Source organism: Leptodactylus fuscus, chromosome 1, assembly GCF_031893055.1.
Source record: "Leptodactylus fuscus isolate aLepFus1 chromosome 1, aLepFus1.hap2, whole genome shotgun sequence".
Classification (NCBI taxonomy): domain Eukaryota; kingdom Metazoa; phylum Chordata; class Amphibia; order Anura; family Leptodactylidae; genus Leptodactylus; species Leptodactylus fuscus.
Window position 1 is genome coordinate 1,193,338 of NC_134265.1, and position 21,089 is coordinate 1,214,426.

At 42.3% G+C, this 21,089-nt stretch overlaps 2 protein-coding genes across 2 annotated transcripts in view; one reads left to right on the forward strand and one right to left on the reverse strand.

Moving 5' to 3' along the window:
• LOC142190425 (myosin-IIIb-like) overlaps positions 1–9,060 on the reverse strand; it is an 82,590-nt gene extending 73,530 nt beyond the window's left edge. Inside the window, exon 1 of the mRNA XM_075262295.1 lies at positions 9,015–9,060. Within this exon, the coding sequence (XP_075118396.1) occupies positions 9,015–9,060 (46 nt within the window). The remainder of the gene's footprint in view (positions 1–9,014) is intronic.
• Positions 9,061–9,138: 78 nt separating this feature from the next.
• LOC142190586 (endonuclease domain-containing 1 protein-like) lies at positions 9,139–20,174 on the forward strand. The gene is made up of 2 exons (XM_075262306.1): positions 9,139–9,438; positions 19,616–20,174. The coding sequence occupies exons 1-2, from the start codon at positions 9,139–9,141 to the stop codon at positions 20,153–20,155; spliced, it is 840 nt and encodes a 279-aa protein (XP_075118407.1). The 3' UTR covers positions 20,156–20,174.
• The last annotated feature ends 915 nt before the right edge of the window (positions 20,175–21,089 follow it).

Below are 21,089 nucleotides of genomic sequence, written 5' to 3' on the forward strand. Positions count from 1 at the left end.
TCTTCCCCATACTGATGCTCGGTTTGACCTGCAGGAGATTGTCTTGACCATGTCTACATGCCTAAATGCACTGAGTTGCCGCCATGTGATTGGCTGATTAGAAATTAAGTGTTAACGAGCAGTTGGACAGGTGTACCTAATAAAGTGGCCGGTGAGTGTATATAATACATAGTGTATGACACTGTCAGGACTCCTAGGACTATATATATCTATAATACATAGTGTATGACACTATCAGGGCTCCTAGGACTATATATATATATCTATAATACATAGTGTATGACACTGTCAGGGCTCCTAGGACTATATATATCTATAATACATAGTGTATGACACTGTCAGGGCTCCTAGGACTATATATATATATATATATATATATATATATATATATATATATATATATATTACATAGTGTATAACACTGTCAGGGCTCCTAGGACTATATATATCTATAATACATAGTGTATGACAGTGTCAGGGCTCCTAGGACTATATATATATATATATATATATATATATATATATATATATATATATATATATATATATATATAATACATAGTGTATAACACTGTCAGGGCTCCTAGGACTATATATATATATATATATATATATATATATATATATATATATATATATATATATATAATACATAGTGTATAACACTGTCAGGGCTCCTAGGACTATATATATATATATATATATATATATATATATATATATATATATATATATACATATATATATAATACATAGTGTATGACACAGGCTTGCATTATCTGCAAGCCTTTCTTCACTACCCCGAAACACATTGTCATACACACAGGCACAGAAGATCTCACTGACCAGCCCCAACAGACAGCGGGCCAACTGGTCCAACTAGCAGAGAAAGCAAAGCAACAGTTCCCAGACAGTAGTATCATCCTGTCATCTCTGCTCCCACCAGAAGACATCTCTGAAGCTACCATCATGGGGATCAACAAAGAGCTGGCGACCAGAATCAGACAAACACCAGGCATCACCCTGGCACAACACCCCTCCATAGATAAGCGTCACCTATATGATGACAAACACCTCAATAAACATGGCGTCAGCCTCCTAGCGAAGGAATTCAAAGACTTAGTGCTCAACAGAGACCCCGGGCCTAGACAACAAACAAGACAAAGAGTCATGGAAATAATACCCGACAACCGCCAATATCCAAGACAGAACCCCCCAAAGATGCCACCTATCAAGAAAAAGCCAACCAGAGCAACCCAGAGCACCGACATAGAGACAATAAAGAGAATAGAGCATGCGGTCACTACAATGGCCACAACAGCAATGCACATAAACCAATACCTGGCCACACTGCAACCAACCAAGAACCCAGCCCGTCCTCTGCAGGACAGCTCATTACAAGGTTTACACACCGAAGATGAAATCACTAACTATCAGTAGTTGGAACATACAAGGGCTGAACGCCTCAGCCTATAGATCTAACCCAAAAGATCCAGACTTCATAGACAGACTAAAAAACATAGACATTCAAATCCTCCTAGAGACATGGACCCGGGCAGAAGACGAGTCCCTAACACCCATGGGCTACAAGGAACTCTCAGTGCCCGCCCAGAAAAATAAGACCACCAAACATGGCCGCCACTCAGGAGGCATACTAATATGGTACAAGGAGGAGCTCAAAGAACACGTAAAAGCTACCAAACGTGGAACCAATCACATATGGATAAAAATAAGCAGCTCCATCCTCAGCGGCCAGCAGGACATCTATCTCTGTGCAGTATATATGCCCCCACCAGGGTCCCCCTACCACCACCCCGACACTTACGAGGTCCTACAAAGGGAAGCCGTCCACTTCCAACCCAAAGGCAGAGTACTAATATGCGGAGACCTGAATGCAAGGACAGGCACAGAGATAGACTACCTGCCTCCTGACGACAACCCACATACGCACGGTAGTGAGATCCACCACCCAGAACCCACACAGACAAGAAGAAACAGCCAAGACAGAATTGTCAACAAGAGTGGGAGACAACTGCTGAACATGTGCCGAAGCCTAGGACTGTACATAATAAACGGACGTACCACAGGCGATCCCAGAGGACGCTTCACACTAAACTCTCAAGTGGGCAACAGCGTGGTGGACTATGCCATTACAGACGCAGACCTGTCAGACATTGAAGACTTCACAATCGCACCTGACTCCCATCTATCAGACCACAACCAGATCCTACTATACATGAGAACCAGGAACAAAACACCCGCACATGAGCCCCAACAGTCCGGCCTCTACAACCTACCAAGACATTTCACATGGGCCAACCACCAGGCCATAGAATATACCAACGCAACCAACCGACCCGAAATCAAGACACTGCTCACAAACTTCCATACAAACAACTATCAGCCAGACCAACAGGGAGTCACCAGAGCTGTGAAGGATCTCAAGTACATCCTACAGACCACAGCAGAACTAGCAGGCCTGAAACCAACCAAACCCATAAGACAAACCAACAAACAGTCCCACAAATGGTTCGACAGCGACTGCAGAGCACTACGCCATACCCTAAGAACAGCCTCCAACCAAAAACACAGGGACCCCAACAACAAGGAGGTGAGGGAAGCCTACAACAATCTATGCAAGAAATACAAGGGCACCCTCAGAGAGAAGAAACAGAGATACCTCTCCCACAAAATCGAGCAACTAGAGGACTCCCTCCAGGACAGCTCATTCTGGGAGACCTGGCACCACATGGGCACAAAGCCCAAGAAAAACTCTCTCCACATCCAAAATGGCAATATCTGGCTCAACTACTTCAGAGGTCTCTACAAAAACATCCCAGAAGAAGAACTAACTCCAGAACAGCAACAGATAATCACCAAACTGAGGGACATGGAGAAAGTCATCAAAGACTTCCAGAACCCTCTGGACTCACCAATCACCATAAAAGATATACAGGAAAGAATTGCCCTGCTGAAAGGCAAAAAGGCCAGTGGCCCTGACGGCATCCTACCAGAGATGATCAAATACAGCTCTCCAGCAATACACGCGGCACTGGCAAAGCTATTCACCCTCGTGCTCAATGCTGGACACTTCCCCGAAGACTGGAACAAAGGCCTCATAACCCCCATCTACAAGAATGGGGACCAATATGACCCCAACAACTACAGAGGGATATTCGCCTGCTTCGTGGACTTTAAGAAGGCGTTTGATTCAGTATGGCACCCAGGCCTACTCCTAAAACTCCTAGAGAGTGGAATAGGAGGAAGAACGTACGACGTCATCAAGAGCTCCTACACCGGAAACCAGTGCAGTGTGAAGGTGAATGGGAAAAGGACAGCATACTTCCAACAGGCCCGAGGGGTCAGACAAGGCTGTAGCCTGAGCTCAACGCTCTTCAACATCTACATCAATGAACTGGCTACAGCCCTGGAGGCCTCACCAACCCCAGGCCTCACCCTGAACAATCGAGAGGTGAAGTTCCTGCTATACGCCGATGACCTCCTACTCCTGGCCCCCACCGAGAAAGACCTCCAAGAAAGCCTGTCAGTGCTGGAAAAATTCAGCACCACATGGGCCCTACCCATCAACCAGAAGAAGACCAAAATCATGGTATTCCAGAAGAAGGGCCACAATAAAGCCTCCACCACCCCACAATTCACACTGAACGGCTCCACACTGGAGAAAACCAACAGCTACACCTACCTGGGGCTGGAGCTCAGCCAATCAGGAAGCTTCAAAGCAGCAATAGAAACCCTGAAAGCAAAAGCCTGCAGAACCTTCTACGCCATCAGAAGACAACTGTACCACCTCAAACCACCGGTGAGGGTCTGGCTGAAGATATTTGACGCAGTCATCTCCCCGATCCTTCTCTATGGCAGCGAGGTTTGGGGCCCAGCCACCTACCCAGACCAGTCACAGTGGGATTCCAGCCCAACAGAGAACTTCCACCTGGAGTTCTGCAAATACCTGCTCCATGTCCATCGCAACACCCCCAACATGGCCTGCAGGGCAGAGCTAGGCAGACTCCCCCTATGGCTCACCATACAGAAGAGGGCGCTAGCTTTCCAGGCACACATCCAGGGGAGCGACTCCTACCACCACCAAGCATGGCTAAGCCACCGGAGCAAACCAGACATTCACCAACCAAACAGCAGCCAACCACCAAACCAAAAACACCAACAGATGATAACCAAGGCCGAAATAAAGGCGACCACAGAGGCAAACAGAGCGGTACATTGAAGAATGGAGAAACAAAATAAATAACTCCAAGAAACTCACCAATGTGTACCAATCCCTACAAAGGGACTACACCATGGCCACCTACCTGGAGAGAATACGCCACCCCAAGCACAGACAGACCCTGAGCCGATACAGACTGAGCGCCCACAACCTAGAGATAGAGACGGGGCGATACAGGCAGACGTACAAGCCACGGGAGAAGAGACTGTGCCAGCACTGTGACCAGGGGGTCCTAGAAGACCAGACCCACTTCCTGCTACACTGCACCAAATACTCAGCTGTGAGGGCCGGCTACTACCAAAGACTCTCTGCCCACATCCCAGACTGGGAGAAGAGGAAACTCTACATCCTACTGGGAGAAGAAGAGGCCACTGTGGAGATCGCTGCCCAATACGTGTCCAGCTGTCACCAAACCAGAGGAAGATGAGACTCCACGGACTGTTATAACCCAAACCCCCTAGGTCAGGGCTCCTAGGACTATATATATCTATAATACATAGTGTATGACACTGTCAGGGCTCCTAGGACTATATATATCTATAATACATAGTGTATGACACTGTCAGGGCTCCTAGGACTATATATATATATATATATATATATATATATATATATATATATATATATATATATATATATAATACATAGTGTATGACACTGTCAGGACTCCCAGGACTATATATATCTATAATACATAGTGTATGACACTGTCAGGGCTCCTAGGACTATATATATCTATAATACATAGTGTATGACACTGTCAGGGCTCCTAGGACTATATATATATATATATATATATATATATATATATATATATATATATATTTATATATATATGTATATAATACATAGTGTATGACACTGTCAGGACTCCCAGGACTATATATATCTATAATACATAGTGTATGACACTGTCAGGGCTCCTAGGACTATATATATCTATAATACATAGTGTATGACACTGTCAGGGCTCCTAGGACTATATATATCTATAATACATAGTGTATGACACTGTCAGGGCTCCTAGGACTATATATATATATATATATATATATATATATATATATATATTACATAGTGTATGACACTGTCAGGGCTCCTAGGACTATATATATCTATAATACATAGTGTATGACACTGTCAGGGCTCCTAGGACTATATATATCTATAATACATAGTGTATGACACTGTCAGGGCTCCTAGGACTATATATATATATATATATATATATATATACATATATATATATATATATATATATATATATATATATATATATATTACATAGTGTATGACACTGTCAGGGCTCCTAGGACTATATATATATATATATATATATATATATGTATATAATACATAGTGTATGACACTGTCAGGGCTCCCAGGACTATATATATCTATAATACATAGTGTATGGCACTGTCAGGACTCCTAGGACTATATATATATATATATATATATATATATATATATATATAATGCATAGTGTATGACACTGTCAGGGCTCCTAGGACTATATATATCTATAATACATACTGTATGACACTGTCAGGGCTCCTAGGACTATATATATCTATAATACATAGTGTATGACACTGTCAGGACTCCTAGGACTATATATATCTATAATACATAGTGTATGACACTGTCAGGGCTCCTAGGACTATATATATCTGTAATACATAGTGTATGACACTGTCAGGACTCCTAGGACTATATATATCTGTAATACATAGTGTATGACACTGTCAGGACTCCTAGGACTATATATATCTATAATACATAGTGTATGACACTGTCAGGGCTCCTAGGACTATATATATCTATAACACATAGTGTATGACACTTTCAGGACTCCTAGGACTATATATATCTATAATACATAGTGTATGACACTGTCAGGGCTCCTAGGACTATATATATCTATAATACATAGTGTATGACACTGTCAGGGCTCCTAGGACTATATGTCTATAATACATAGTGTATGACACTGTCAGGGCTCCTAGAACTATGTAGAGCTATAGTACATAGTGTATGACACTGTCAGGGCTCCTAGGACTATATATATATATATATATATATATATATATATATATATATATATATATATATATATCTATAATACATAGTGTATGACACTGTCAGGGCTCCTAGGACTATATATATATATATATATATATCTATAATACATAGTGTATGACACTGTCAGGGCTCCTAGGACTATATATATCTATAATACATAGTGTATGACACTGTCAGGGCTCCTAGGACTATATATATCTATCTATCTATAATACATAGTGTATGACACTGTCAGGGCTCCTAGTACTGTATATATCTATAATACATAGTGTATGACACTGTCAGGGCTCCTAGGACTATATATATATATCTATAATACATAGTGTATGACACTGTCAGGGCTCCTAGGACTATATATATATATCTATAATACATAGTGTATGACACAGTCAGGGCTCCTAGGACTATTTATATATATCTATAATACATAGTGTATGACACTGTCAGGGCTCCTAGGACTATATATATATATATATATATATATATATATATATATATCTATAATACATAGTGTATGACACTGTCAGGGCTCCTAGGACTATATATATCTATAATACATAGTGTATGACACTGTCAGGGCTCCTAGTACTGTATATATCTATAATACATAGTGTATGACACTGTCAGGGCTCCTAGGACTATATATATATATCTATAATACATAGTGTATGACACTGTCAGGGCTCCTAGGACTATATATATATCTATAATACATAGTGTATGACACTGTCAGGGCTCCTAGGACTATATATATATCTATAATACATAGCGTATGACACTGTCAGGGCTCCTAGGACTATATATATCTATAATACATAGCGTATGACACTGTCAGGGCTCCTAGGACTATATATATCTATAATACATAGTGTATGACACTGTCAGGGCTCCTAGGACTATATATATCTATAATACATAGTGTATGACACTGTCAGGGCTCCTAGGACTATATATATCTGTAATGTTTACCATCTGGGACACATATTAGGCCTCGTTCACACGGAGTTACGTCCTGCGAGATTTGGCACGTGTACGCCGCGTGACCCTTTGCGTGCCGTACACGCTCCCATTGAATAAATGCACGGCCGCAAACTAGCGCGGCGCATACGATCCCCGCTCCCATTGAAATGAATGGGAGCGTGTACGGCACGCAAAGGGTCATGCGGCGTACACGCGCCAAATCTCGCAGGACGTAACTCCGTGTGAACGAGCCCTTAGTCATGTGTCTATAATCTCGGGATCTTTAAAATTTCAAGGCTTTTCCTTCTTGGAGTAAATTTAACAATAAAATTATTAAATAAGGTTCAGGATGGGAAAACACGAGAACAAGGTGGCACTAAATCTCGCCCTAGGACTATGAGGAGCGGAGACTATGAGGAACTGGGACTATGAGGAGCAGGGGAATACAAGGAGCGGGGACTATGAGGTGTCGGGACTACAAGGAGAGGGAACTACGAAGATCAGAACTATGAGGAGCGGGGACTACGAGGATCGGGGACCGGGGACTACGAGGAGCGTGGGGCTATGAGGAGCAGGGGACTATGAGGAGCGGGGACAATGAGGAGCGGGGACTATGAGGAGCGGGGACTATGAGGAGCGGGGACTATGAGGAGCGGGGACTATGAGGAGCGGGGACTATGAGGAGCGGGGACTATGAGGAGCAGGGGACTACGAGGAGCGGGGGACTACGAGGAGCGGGGGACTACGAGGAGCGGGGGACTATGAGGAGCGGGGGACTATGAGGAGCAGGAACTATGAGGAGCAGAGGACTATGAGGAGTGGGGACAATGAGGAGTGGGGACAATGAGGAGTGGGGGACTATGAGGAGTGGGGACAATGAGGAGTGGGGACAATGAGGAGTGGGGGACTATGAGGAGCGGGGACTATGAGGAGCAGGGGACTTTGAGGAGCGGGGACAATGAGGAGTGGGGGACTATGAGGAGCGGGGACTATGAGGAGCGGGGACTATGAGGAGCGGGGACTACGAGGAGCGGGGACTACGAGGAGCGGGGACTACGAGGAGCGGGGACAATGAGGAGCGGGGACTACGAGGAGCGGGGACAATGAGGAGTGGGGGACTATGAGGAGCGGGGACAATGAGGAGTGGGGGACTATGAGGAGCGGGGACTATGAGGAGTGGGTACTACGAGGAGCGGGGACAATGAGGAGTGGGGACTACGAGGAGCGGGGACAATGAGGAGCGGGGACTACGAGGAGCAGAGGCTTTATCTGCCCTCAGTCTTCTATATTACATCTACCACATCTTGTTAGTCACCACTGCCCCCTGCCCGCTCTAGTTATCCATTGGTGGGTACAAGAGCAATAAACCTCTGTCCCTGCTCAGCTGTGATGGAGGACTAGATGGTAAGTCCTTCTCCAACCCCCTGGCTCTCCACAGGTAGTCACCGGATCGGCAGTACACGTATGTTGTGGTGTCAGCACAACCTGGGCAGATGGTTATCTAAGGGGCCACATGAAGAATCAGCAACCAGTTAACTGGACAGATCCAATGTCCACCAGACATGTAGGGCAGAGCTGACCCTGAGCTGAGCCATGGACACCATCCTGAAGAAGAGTCCTTCTTAGAGTCTGTGGTGTCTTGGGTCTCCCCTCTTACTGGGCTTCTGCTGTTTCTATGGCCATGGCCGCGCACCCTTCTTTTTTGTTGTGTTTTTTTGGTGTTTTTCACCTTTGCTCGCGCTTTCATAGGGTGAGAACTTGTTGTGTTTGATCATCTGCTGTTTTGTCCATGACGTTCACTATCGGTCTGTCTATGAATAAACTTTGAGGTCTTGGAGTTTTCATGTTCCAGCATGGCCTCTCTTGGGCAGACACTCGTCTTCCTCGTTCTTTGCTCTGGGGTGTTGTGTGAGGTGCTACAAAGCTTCACCGATGTCCCAGGTTGCCAGCAGTTCTTCTACGAGGGGCAGGAACCTCTGGGCCTGGCCTCCAATGTCACCGCCAATATCTGCCAGCACCTGCACGGCGCCTACCATTATGCCACCCTCTACCACCGCCTGGCCCGTGTGCCTATCTACTCTGCCTACATCTTGGAAGTTTCCACAACGTCTCGCCCAGATATCTCCTCCAGCAATTGGTACCTGGAGCCAATGGTAAGAAGACGCGTCCAACCTGCTGATGTCTCCTGATTAGAGAGTCACTATATGGGAGAGAAAGTAAAGATGGAGGTTAAACATATTGTGAGCGCCCTATAGGCTGAAGGTGGTCCTGCATCCCACGCAGTTCACTTCAGTGGATCTGCAATACCACACACAGCCTGCAGAGTGGGGGGGCGCTATAGATAGAAGAAAGCAGCCTCACAGGCAGGGTCCTCCATCACTATGGACTAGTCGGTAGGACAGCTCATGTATTTTCTACTAGTCTTTGTATTATGTGTGTGAACCCTTCTCCTATGTACAAGCCCTTTAAGCTGGACCCCCTGTAGACCCGATGAGCGCTCTGACCATTACAGACAATGGTGGTCGCCATAGTGAACAATGATTTGTGAATGGGACTGTGGTACGTGTAGTTACTTCACGGGTGGGAGGACGGATTAAACATTGGGGATCATGAGGGGCTCAGACATTAGACCCCCAGCATTCACAAAGTGATGCTACATTGTAGTGACTTGTATGACAGGTCTATAAAGGGTTACTCCACCTTTTTTATGTAGATTGTGAGCCCCCCCCCCATATAGAGAGCACAATGTACATTTTTCCCTATCAGTATGTCTTTGGAATACGGGATGGAGATCCATGCAAACACGAGGAGAACATACAAACTGCTTGCAGATGATTTTTTTTGCCCTTGGTGGGATTTGAACACCCGGACTCCAGCGCTGCAAGGCTTCAGTGCTAACCACTGAGTCACCGTGTGGCCCCTGGGTTACTCCACCTTATAATGGCTGGGATACTCCATGACCTTATGATCAGTGAGAGACTGATCCCTGGGGTCCTCACAATCCTAGAAATGTATAGGTTTAGTGTTAACCCCTCACAGCTTGATTGCCTATAAATGTAACGCTGGATCGGGCGCTGTACTATGTGCTACACTGGAGGAATGTTTGTATATGGAGGGTTGTATCTGTGACTGTATCTCTGTGGCTGACTGTATGTGGGTGACTGTATCTATGAGATAGAATGTGGCTGGTTGTATGTGGGTGACTAAATGTGAGTTACTGCATACTGTTGATTTTATCTGGGTGACTGTATCTCTGTGTCTGTATGTAGTTGACTGTATATGGGTGACTGTATCTCTGTAACTGTATGTGGGTGACTGTATCTCTGTAACTGTATGTGGATGACTGTATCTCTGTGACTGTATATGGGTAACTGTATCTGTGTGACTGTATGTAGGTGACTGTATATGGGTGACTGTATCTCTGTAACTGTATGTGGATGACTGTATCTCTGTGACTGTATGTGGGTGACTGTATCTTTGTGACTGTATGTAGGTGACTGTATATGGAGGACTGTATCTATGTGACTGTATGTAGGTGACTGTATATGGGTGACTGTATCTCTGTGACTGTATTTGTGTTACTGTATCTCTGTGACTGCATATGGGTGACTGTATCTCTGTAACTGTATGTGGGTGACTGTATCTCTGTAACTGTATATGGGTGACTGTATCTCTGTAACTGTATGTGGATGACTGTATCTCTGTAACTGTATATGGGTGACTGTATATGGGTGACTGTATCTCTCTGACTGTATCTGTGTGACTGTATGTAGGTGACTGTATATGGGTGAATGTATCTCTGTGACTGTATATGGAGGACTGTATCTGTGTGACTGTATGTAGGTGACTGTATATGAGTGACTGTATCTCTGTGACTGTATTTGTGTTACTGTATCTCTGTGACTGTATGTAGGTGACTGTATATGGGTGACTGTATCTCTGTGACTGTATGTGGGTGACTGTATCTGTGTGACTGTATGTAGGTGACTGTATATGGGTGACTGTATCTCTGTAACGGTATGTGGATGACTGTATCTCTGTGACTGTATGTGGGTGACTGTATCTCTGTGACTGTATGTGGGTGACTGTATCTCTTTAACTGTATATGGGTGACTGTATCTCTTTAACTGTATATGGGTGACTATCTCTGTAACTGTATCTCTGTGACTGTATGTGGGTGACTGTATATGGGTGACTGTATCTCTGTAACGGTATGTGGATGACTGTATGTGGGTGACTGTATCTCTGTGACTGTATATGGGTGACTGTATCTCTGTGACTGTATGTGGGTGACTGTATCTCTGTAACGGTATGTGGATGACTGTATCTCTGTCACTGTATGTGGGTGACTGTATCTCTGTAACTGTATATGGGTGACTGTATCTCTGTGACTGTATGTAGGTGACTGTATATGGGTGACTGTATCTCTGTAACGGTATGTGGATGACTGTATCTCTGTCACTGTATGTGGGTGACTGTATCTCTGTGACTGTATATGGGTGACTGTATCTGTGTGACTGTATGTAGGTGACTGTATATCTGTGACTATGTGGGTGACTATCTCTGTAACTGTATATGGGTGACTGTATCTCTGTGACTGTATGTGGGTGACTGTATATGGGTGACTGTATCTCTGTAACGGTATGTGGATGACTGTATCTCTGTGACTGTATGTGGGTGACTGTATCTCTGTGACTGTATGTGGATGACTGTATCTCTGTGACTGTATGTGGGTGACTGTATCTCTGTGACTGTATGTGGGTGACTGTATCTCTGTGACTGTATGTAGGTGACTGTATATGGGTGACTGTATCTCTGTAACGGTATGTGGATGACTGTATCTCTGTGACTGTATGTGGGTGACTGTATCTCTGTGACTGTATGTGGGTGACTGTATCTCTGTGACTGTATGTGGGTGACTGTATCTCTGTGACTGTATGTGGGTGACTGTATCTCTGTGACTGTATTTGGGTGACTGTATATGGGTGACTGTATCTCTGTAACGGTATGTGGATGACTGTATCTCTGTGACTGTATGTGGGTGACTGTATCTCTGTAACTGTATGTGGGTGACTGTATCTCTGTGACTGTATGTGGGTGACTGTATATGGAGGATTAAATCTCTGTGACTGTATGTGGGTGACTGTATCTCTGTGACTGTATATGGAGGACTGTATCTGTGTGACTGTATGTAGGTGACTGTATATGGGTGACTGTATCTCTGTGACTGTATGTGGGTGACTGTATGTAGGTGACTGTATATGGGTGACTGTATCTCTGTGACTGTATGTGGGCGACTGTATCTATGTGACTGTATATGGAGGACTGTATCTCTGTGACTGTATATGGAGGACTGTATCTCTGTGACTGTATGTGGGTGACTGTATCTCTGTGTCTGTATGTAGGTGACTGTATATGGGTGACTGTATCTCTGTAACTGTATGTGGGTGACTGTATCTCTGTGACTGTATCTGGGTGACTGTATCTCTGTAACTGTATATGGGTGACAGTATATGGAGGACTGTCTCACAGAAACATGGCTGACCCCCTCAGACACAGTCTCCCCCACCACCTCTCCTATGGGGGTCTGCAATTCTCACATATTCCCCGCCCCAGCAGTAAACCTGGTGGAAGTGTAGGCGTCCTTCTGTCAGACAAGTGCTCATTTGCCCCTATCCAAGCGCTACCTGCCCTCACCCCCCCCTCCTTTGAAGTGCAAACTCAACATGGAGAAAACGGAGTTCATCATTTTCACCCCACCCAATGTGGCCCCTCCACCTGACCCATCTATCAAAGTTAATGGAACCCCACTTACCCCTGTCTCACAGGCCCGATATCTTGGGGTAACCCTGGACCCAGACCTATCCTTCAAGTCACACATTCAAACCCTCAACACCTCTTGTCGCCTCCAGCTCAAGAACATCCACCGAATCCACTCCTTCCTCACTCCTGAAACTACCGAGATGCTCGTCCAGGCCCTCATAATCTCCCGCCTAGACTACTGCAACACCCTTCTCCATGGACTCCCAGCAAACACCCTCTCCCCCCCTCCAGTCCACCTTAAACTGTGCTGCTCGCTTAATCCACCTCACCCCCCGATCTTCATCAGCTGCTCCCCTCTGCCAGTCCCTCCACTGGCTACCTATAGCCCAGCGAATTGAGTTCAAGCTACTAACGCTAACACACAAAGCCACCCACAACCTGTCCCCTCCATATATCTCTGACCACAACCTGTCCCCTCCATACATCTCCGACCTCATCCTCACCTGTCCCCTCCATATATCTCTGACCTCATCCTCACCTGTCCTCTACATATATCTCTGACCTCATCCTCACCTGTCCCCTCCATATATCTCTGACCTCATCCTCACCTGTCCCCTCCATATATCTCTGACCTCATCCTCACCTGTCCTCTACATATATCTCTGACCTCATCCTCACCTGTCCCCTCCATATATCTCTGACCTCATCCTCACCTGACCCCTCCATATATCTCTGACCTCACCTGTCCCCTCCATATATCTCTGACCTCATCCTCACCTGTCCCCCGGGATTAATGTTATTGTGATAGTGTTATTGGGGGTGTAGGCCTTCCTGAATAGGGGAGTCTTCAGGGCCTTCTTGTGATTGTGGGGGTCAGTCTTATGTGTCGTGGTAAGGAGTTCCAGAGTATGGGATATTAATCCCATGGTGCTCTGTACATTATTATATTAATCCCATGGTGCTCTGTACATTATTATATTAATCCCATGGTGCTCTGTACATTATTATATTAATCCCATGGTGCTGTACATTATTATATTAATCCCATGGTGCTCTGTACATGATTATATTAATCCCATGGTGCTCTGTACATTATTATATTAATCCCATGGTGCTCTGTACATTATTATATTAATCTCATGGTGCTGTACATTATTATATTAATCCCATGGTGCTCTGTACATTATTATATTAATCCCATAGTGCTCTGTACATTATTATATTACTCCCATGGTGCTCTGTACATTATTATATTACTCCCATGGTGCTGTACATTATTATATTAATCCCATGGTGCTCTGTACATTATTATAGTAATCCCATAGTGCTCTGTAGATTATTATATCAATCCCATGGTGCTATACATTATTGTATTAATCCCTTGATGCTCTGTACATTATTATATTAATCCCATGGTGCTCTGTACATTATTACATTAATCCCATGGTGCTCTGCACATTATTATATTAATCCCATGGTGCTCTGTACATTATTATATTACTCCCATGGTGCTGTACATTATTATATTAATCCCATGGTGCTCTGTACATTATTATATTAATCTCATGGTGCTCTGTACATTATTATATTAATCCCATGGTGCTCTGTACATTATTATATTACTCCCATGGTGCTGTACATTATTATATTAATCCCATGGTGCTCTGTACATTATTATATTAATCCCATGGTGCTCTGTACATTATTATATTAATCCCATGGTGCTCTGTACATTATTATATCAATCCCATGGTGCTCTGTACATTATTATATCAATCCCATGGTGCTGTACATTATTATATTAATCCCATGGTGCTCAGTACATTATTATATCAATCCCATGGTGCTGTACATTATTATATTAATCCCATGGTGCACTGTACATTATTATATTAATCCCATGGTGCTCTGTACATTATTATATTAATCCCATGGTGCTCTGTACATTATTATATCAATCCCATGGTGCTGTACATTATTATATTAATCCCATGGTGCTCAGTACATTATTATATTAATCCCATGGTGCTCTGTACATTATTATATCAATCCCATGGTGCTCTGTACATTATTATATTAATCCCATGGTGCTCTGTACATTATTATATTAATCCCATGGTGCTCTGTACATTATTATATTAATCTCATGGTGCTGTACATTATTATATTAATCCCATGGTGCTCTGTACATTATTATATTAATCCCATAGTGCTCTGTACATTATTATATTACTCCCATGGTGCTCTGTACATTATTATATTACTCCCATGGTGCTGTACATTATTATATTAATCCCATGGTGCTCTGTACATTATTATAGTAATCCCATAGTGCTCTGTAGATTATTATATCAATCCCATGGTGCTATACATTATTGTATTAATCCCTTGATGCTCTGTACATTATTATATTAATCCCATGGTGCTCTGTACATTATTACATTAATCCCATGGTGCTCTGCACATTATTATATTAATCCCATGGTGCTCTGTACATTATTATATTACTCCCATGGTGCTGTACATTATTATATTAATCCCATGGTGCTCTGTACATTATTATATTAATCTCATGGTGCTCTGTACATTATTATATTAATCCCATGGTGCTCTGTACATTATTATATTACTCCCATGGTGCTGTACATTATTATATTAATCCCATGGTGCTCTGTACATTATTATATTAATCCCATGGTGCTCTGTACATTATTATATTAATCCCATGGTGCTCTGTACATTATTATATCAATCCCATGGTGCTCTGTACATTATTATATCAATCCCATGGTGCTGTACATTATTATATTAATCCCATGGTGCTCAGTACATTATTATATCAATCCCATGGTGCTGTACATTATTATATTAATCCCATGGTGCACTGTACATTATTATATTAATCCCATGGTGCTCTGTACATTATTATATTAATCCCATGGTGCTCTGTACATTATTATATCAATCCCATGGTGCTGTACATTATTATATTAATCCCATGGTGCTCAGTACATTATTATATTAATCCCATGGTGCTCTGTACATTATTATATCAATCCCATGGTGCTGTACATTATTATATTAATCCCATGGTGCTCAGTACATTATTATATCAATCCCATGGTGCTGTACATTATTATATTAATCCCATGGTGCACTGTACATTATTATATTAATCCCATGGTGCTCTGTACATTATTATATTAATCCCATGGTGCTCTGTACATTATTATATCAATCCCATGGTGCTGTACATTATTATATTAATCCCATGGTGCTCAGTACATTATTATATTAATCCCATGGTGCTCTGTACATTATTATATTAATCCCATGGTGCTCTGTACATTATTATATTAATCCCATGGTGCTGTACATTATTATATTAATCCCATGATGCTCTGTACATTATTATATTAATCCCATGGTGCTCTGTACATTATTATATTAATCCCATGGTGCTCTGTACATTATTATATTAATCCCATAGTGCTCTGTACATTATTATATTAATCCCATGGTGCTCTGTACATTATTATATTAATCTCATGGTGCTCTGTACGTTATTATATTAATCCCATGGAGCTCTGTACATTATTATATTAATCCCATGGAGCTCTGTACATTATTATATTAATCTCATGGTGCTCTGTACGTTATTATATTAATCCCATGGAGCTCTGTACATTATTATATTAATCTCATGGTGCTCTGTACATTATTATATTAATCCCACGGTGCTGTACATTATTATATTAATCCCATGGTGCTCTGTACATGATTATATTAATCCCATGGTGCTCTGTACATTATTATATTAATCCCATGGTGCTCTGCACATTATTATATTAATCCCATGGTGCTCTGTACAGTATTATATTAATCCCATGGTGCTCTGTACAGTATTATATTAATCCCATGGTGCTCTGTACATTATTATATTACTCCCATGGTGCTGTACATTATTATATTAATCCCACGATGCTCTGTACATTATTATATTAATCTCATGGTGCTGTACATTATTATATTAATCCCATGGTGCTCTGTACATTATTATATTAATCCCATAGTGCTCTGTACATTATTATATTAATCCCATGGTGCTCTGTACATTATTATATTACTCCCATGGTGCTCTGTACATTATTATATTAATCCCATGTTGCTCTGCACATTATTATATTAATCCCATGGTATTCTGTACATTATTATATTAAGCACCATGGGATTAATATAATAATGTACAGCACCATGGGATTAATATAATAATGTACAGAGCACCATGGGATTAATATAATAATGTACAGAGCACCATGGGATTAATATAATAATGTACAGTGCACCATGGGATTAATATAATAATGTACAGAACACCATGGGATTAATATAATAATGTACAGAGCACCATGGGATTAATATAGTAATGTACAGAGCACCATGGGATTAATATAATAATGTACAGAGCACCATGGGATTAATATAATAATGTACAGCATCATGGGATTAATATAGTAATGTACAGAGCACCATGGGATTAATATAATAATGTACAGAGCACCATGGGATTAATATAATAATGTACAGCACCATGGGATTAATATAATACTGTACAGAGCACCATGGGATTAATATAATAATGTACAGAGCACCATGGGATTAATATAATAATGTACAGAGCACCATGGGATTAATATAATAATGTACAGAGCACCATGGGATTAATATAATAATGTACAGAATACCATGGGATTAATATAATAATGTACAGCGCACCATGGGATTAATATAATAATGTACGGAGCACCATGGGATTAATATAATAATGTACAGAGCACCATGGGATTAATATAATAATGTACAGAGCACCATGGGATTAATATAATAATGTACAGCACCATGGGATTAATATAATAATGCAGAGCACCATGGGATTAATATAATAATGTACAGAGCACCATGGGATTAATATGATAATGTACAGAGCACCATGGGATTAATATAAAAATGTACAGCACCATGGGATTAATATAATAATGTACAGAGCACCATGGGATTAATATAATAATGTACAGCACCATGGGATTAATATAATAATGCAGAGCACCATGGGATTAATATAATAATGTACAGAGCACCATGGGATTAATATAATAATGTACAGAGCACCATGGGATTAATATAATAATGTACAGAGCACCATGGGATTAATATAATAATGTACAGAGCACCATGGGATTAATATAATAATGTACAGAGCACCATGGGATTAATATAATAATGTACAGAGCATCATGGGATTAATATAATAATGTACAGCGCACCATGGGATTAATATAATAATGTACAGCGCACCATGGGATTAATATAATAATGTACATCACCATGGGATTAATATAATAATGTACAGAGCACCATGGGATTAATATAATAATGTACAGAGCACCATGGGATTAATATAATAATGTACAGAGCACCATGGGATTAATATAATAATGTACAGAGCACCATGGGATTAATATAATAATGTACAGAGCACCATGGGATTAATATAATAATGTACAGCGCACCATTGGATTAATATAATAATGTACAGAGCACCATGGGATTAATATAATAATGTACAGCGCACCATGGGATTAATATAATAATGTACAGAGCACCATGGGATTAATATAATAATGTACAGAGCACCATGGGATTAATATAATAATGTACAGAGCATCATGGGATTAATATAATAATGTACAGCGCACCATGGGATTAATATAATAATGTACAGCGCACCATGGGATTAATATAATAATGTACAGAGCACCATGGGATTAATATAATAATCACAATCTACATTAAAGAAAAAAAAAATATGGATTTGCATATTCTTCCCACATATCTTACTGACTGCATCTGAATGACTGTATCGCGGCAATTGTATCTTAGTGATTGTAACTGGGTGACTATATTAGTGACTGTATCTACATGACAGTATCTGGGTAATTGTATCATATTGACTATCTTAGTGACTATATTAGTGACTGTATCTTAGTGACTACCTTACTGACTGTATCTGGGTGACTTTACCTTAGTGACTGTATCTGATTGACTGTATATGGGTGATTGTATCTTCCTGACTATCTTACTGACTGTATTTTAGTGACTGCATCTAGATGACTGTATCTGGGTGACTGTATCTTAGTGACTGTATCTTAGTGACTATAAATGACTGTATCTGGGTGACTGTATCTTAGTGACTGTATCTGGGTGACTGTATTTTAGTGAATGTATCTTAGTGTCTGTATCTAGATGACTGTATCTGGGTGACTGTATCTTAGTGACTGTATCTAGATGACTGTATCTGGGTGACTGTATCTAGATGACTGTATCTGGGTGACTATCTTAGTGACTGTATCTGGGTGACTGTATCTGGGTGACTATATCTTAGTGACTGTATCTAGATGACTGTATCTGGGTGACTATCTTAGTGACTGTATCTAGGTGACTGTATCTAGATGACTGTATCTGGGTGACTGTATCTGGCTGATCTCATAGACTTTTTCTTGCCCCCAGTTAGGTGGAGTTGCTCAGAAGGAAATGCTGCAGCCCTCCAACACTGCGATGCAGGCAAACATGGATGATGTGCTGGAAAGTCAGGCTGTGAATGATGACTACAGAAACTCAGGCTACAGCCGCGGCCATGTCAATCCCAGCATGCACCACAGCAGCACCTCCCAGCTCGCCACATTCACCTACACAAACATGGCGCCTCAGGATTCAACATTCAACAGTGGGACCTGGAATACCTATGAGAGTTTTCTGCGAGACAAGATTCTGACTACATGTCGACAAACCCATGTCCTCAGCGGGGTCATCATCTCCGGATCCCACCCTGGCAAGGGCAAGTGGTTACGGAACCGCGTCAATGTCCCCACCTTTTTTTGGAGTGCGTTCTGTTGTGTGCAATCCAATGGAAATAGGAGGGCAGAAGGAAGACTAGGCCGCAATGAAAGTCCCTACGACGTGGTGACCACGAGCATTGCAGAGTTGGAAGTCATCCTGAGAAAAGAGTATGGAGGAGAGGTGTCATTGTTCTCTGGTGGCTGCCAGTGAGATTACAGTCCCACAAGTCACTGCTGAGCTTTATGACTGGACAGACCCTTCATTTCCCACCTACACCTGGCCGCAAATTATAGAACATATCTTCAACTCCAAATCATCAATGGTCCAGGAAGCTGAGACCTGGGCTGCTGTATGCAGGAGCCATGAAATGACTGACCAATGACGAGCACAGTGACCGCTCACCATGACCGAGGATACTGATGGGTGACTGCTCACCTCCCACTTCATCTACACACATCATCCCATATCTCAGCTTCCAGTACCACTGACAGTGTGACCTGGGGAAGGGTGGGGGTGTTTATAGCTCATCTTATACCCAAATATTCAGATATCACTGCTGCTCTATTTTATGATGTCCCATTGCCAACCTCCAATGTTCCATTACTGATCATTCCGTTAAATTCTCCCACTCATTTGCCACCCAATGTCCCACATGTTGACCCTCCACTTCCTACAAGCCAAACCTTCAATGTCCTACTCATCTGTCCTCGGACATCCCAATTGTCCAACATCAGTGTCCCACAATCCCACCCTCTGACATCCCACTTGTCCAACATCAGTGTCCCACAATCCCACCCTCTGACATCCCACTTGTCCAACATCAGTGTCCCACAATCCCACCCTCTGACATCCCACTTGTCCAACATCAGTGTCCCACAATCCCACCCTCTGACATCCCACTTGTCCAACATCAGTGTCCCACAATCCCACCCTCTGACATCCCACTTGTCCAACATCAGTGTCCCACAATCCCACCCTCTGACATCCCACTTGTCCAACATCAGTGTCCCACAATCCCACCCTCTGACATCCCACTTGTCCAACATCAGTGTCCCACAATCCCACCCTCTGACATCCCACTTGTCCAACATCAGTGTCCCACAATCCCACCCTCTGACATCCCACTTGTCCAACATCAGTGTCC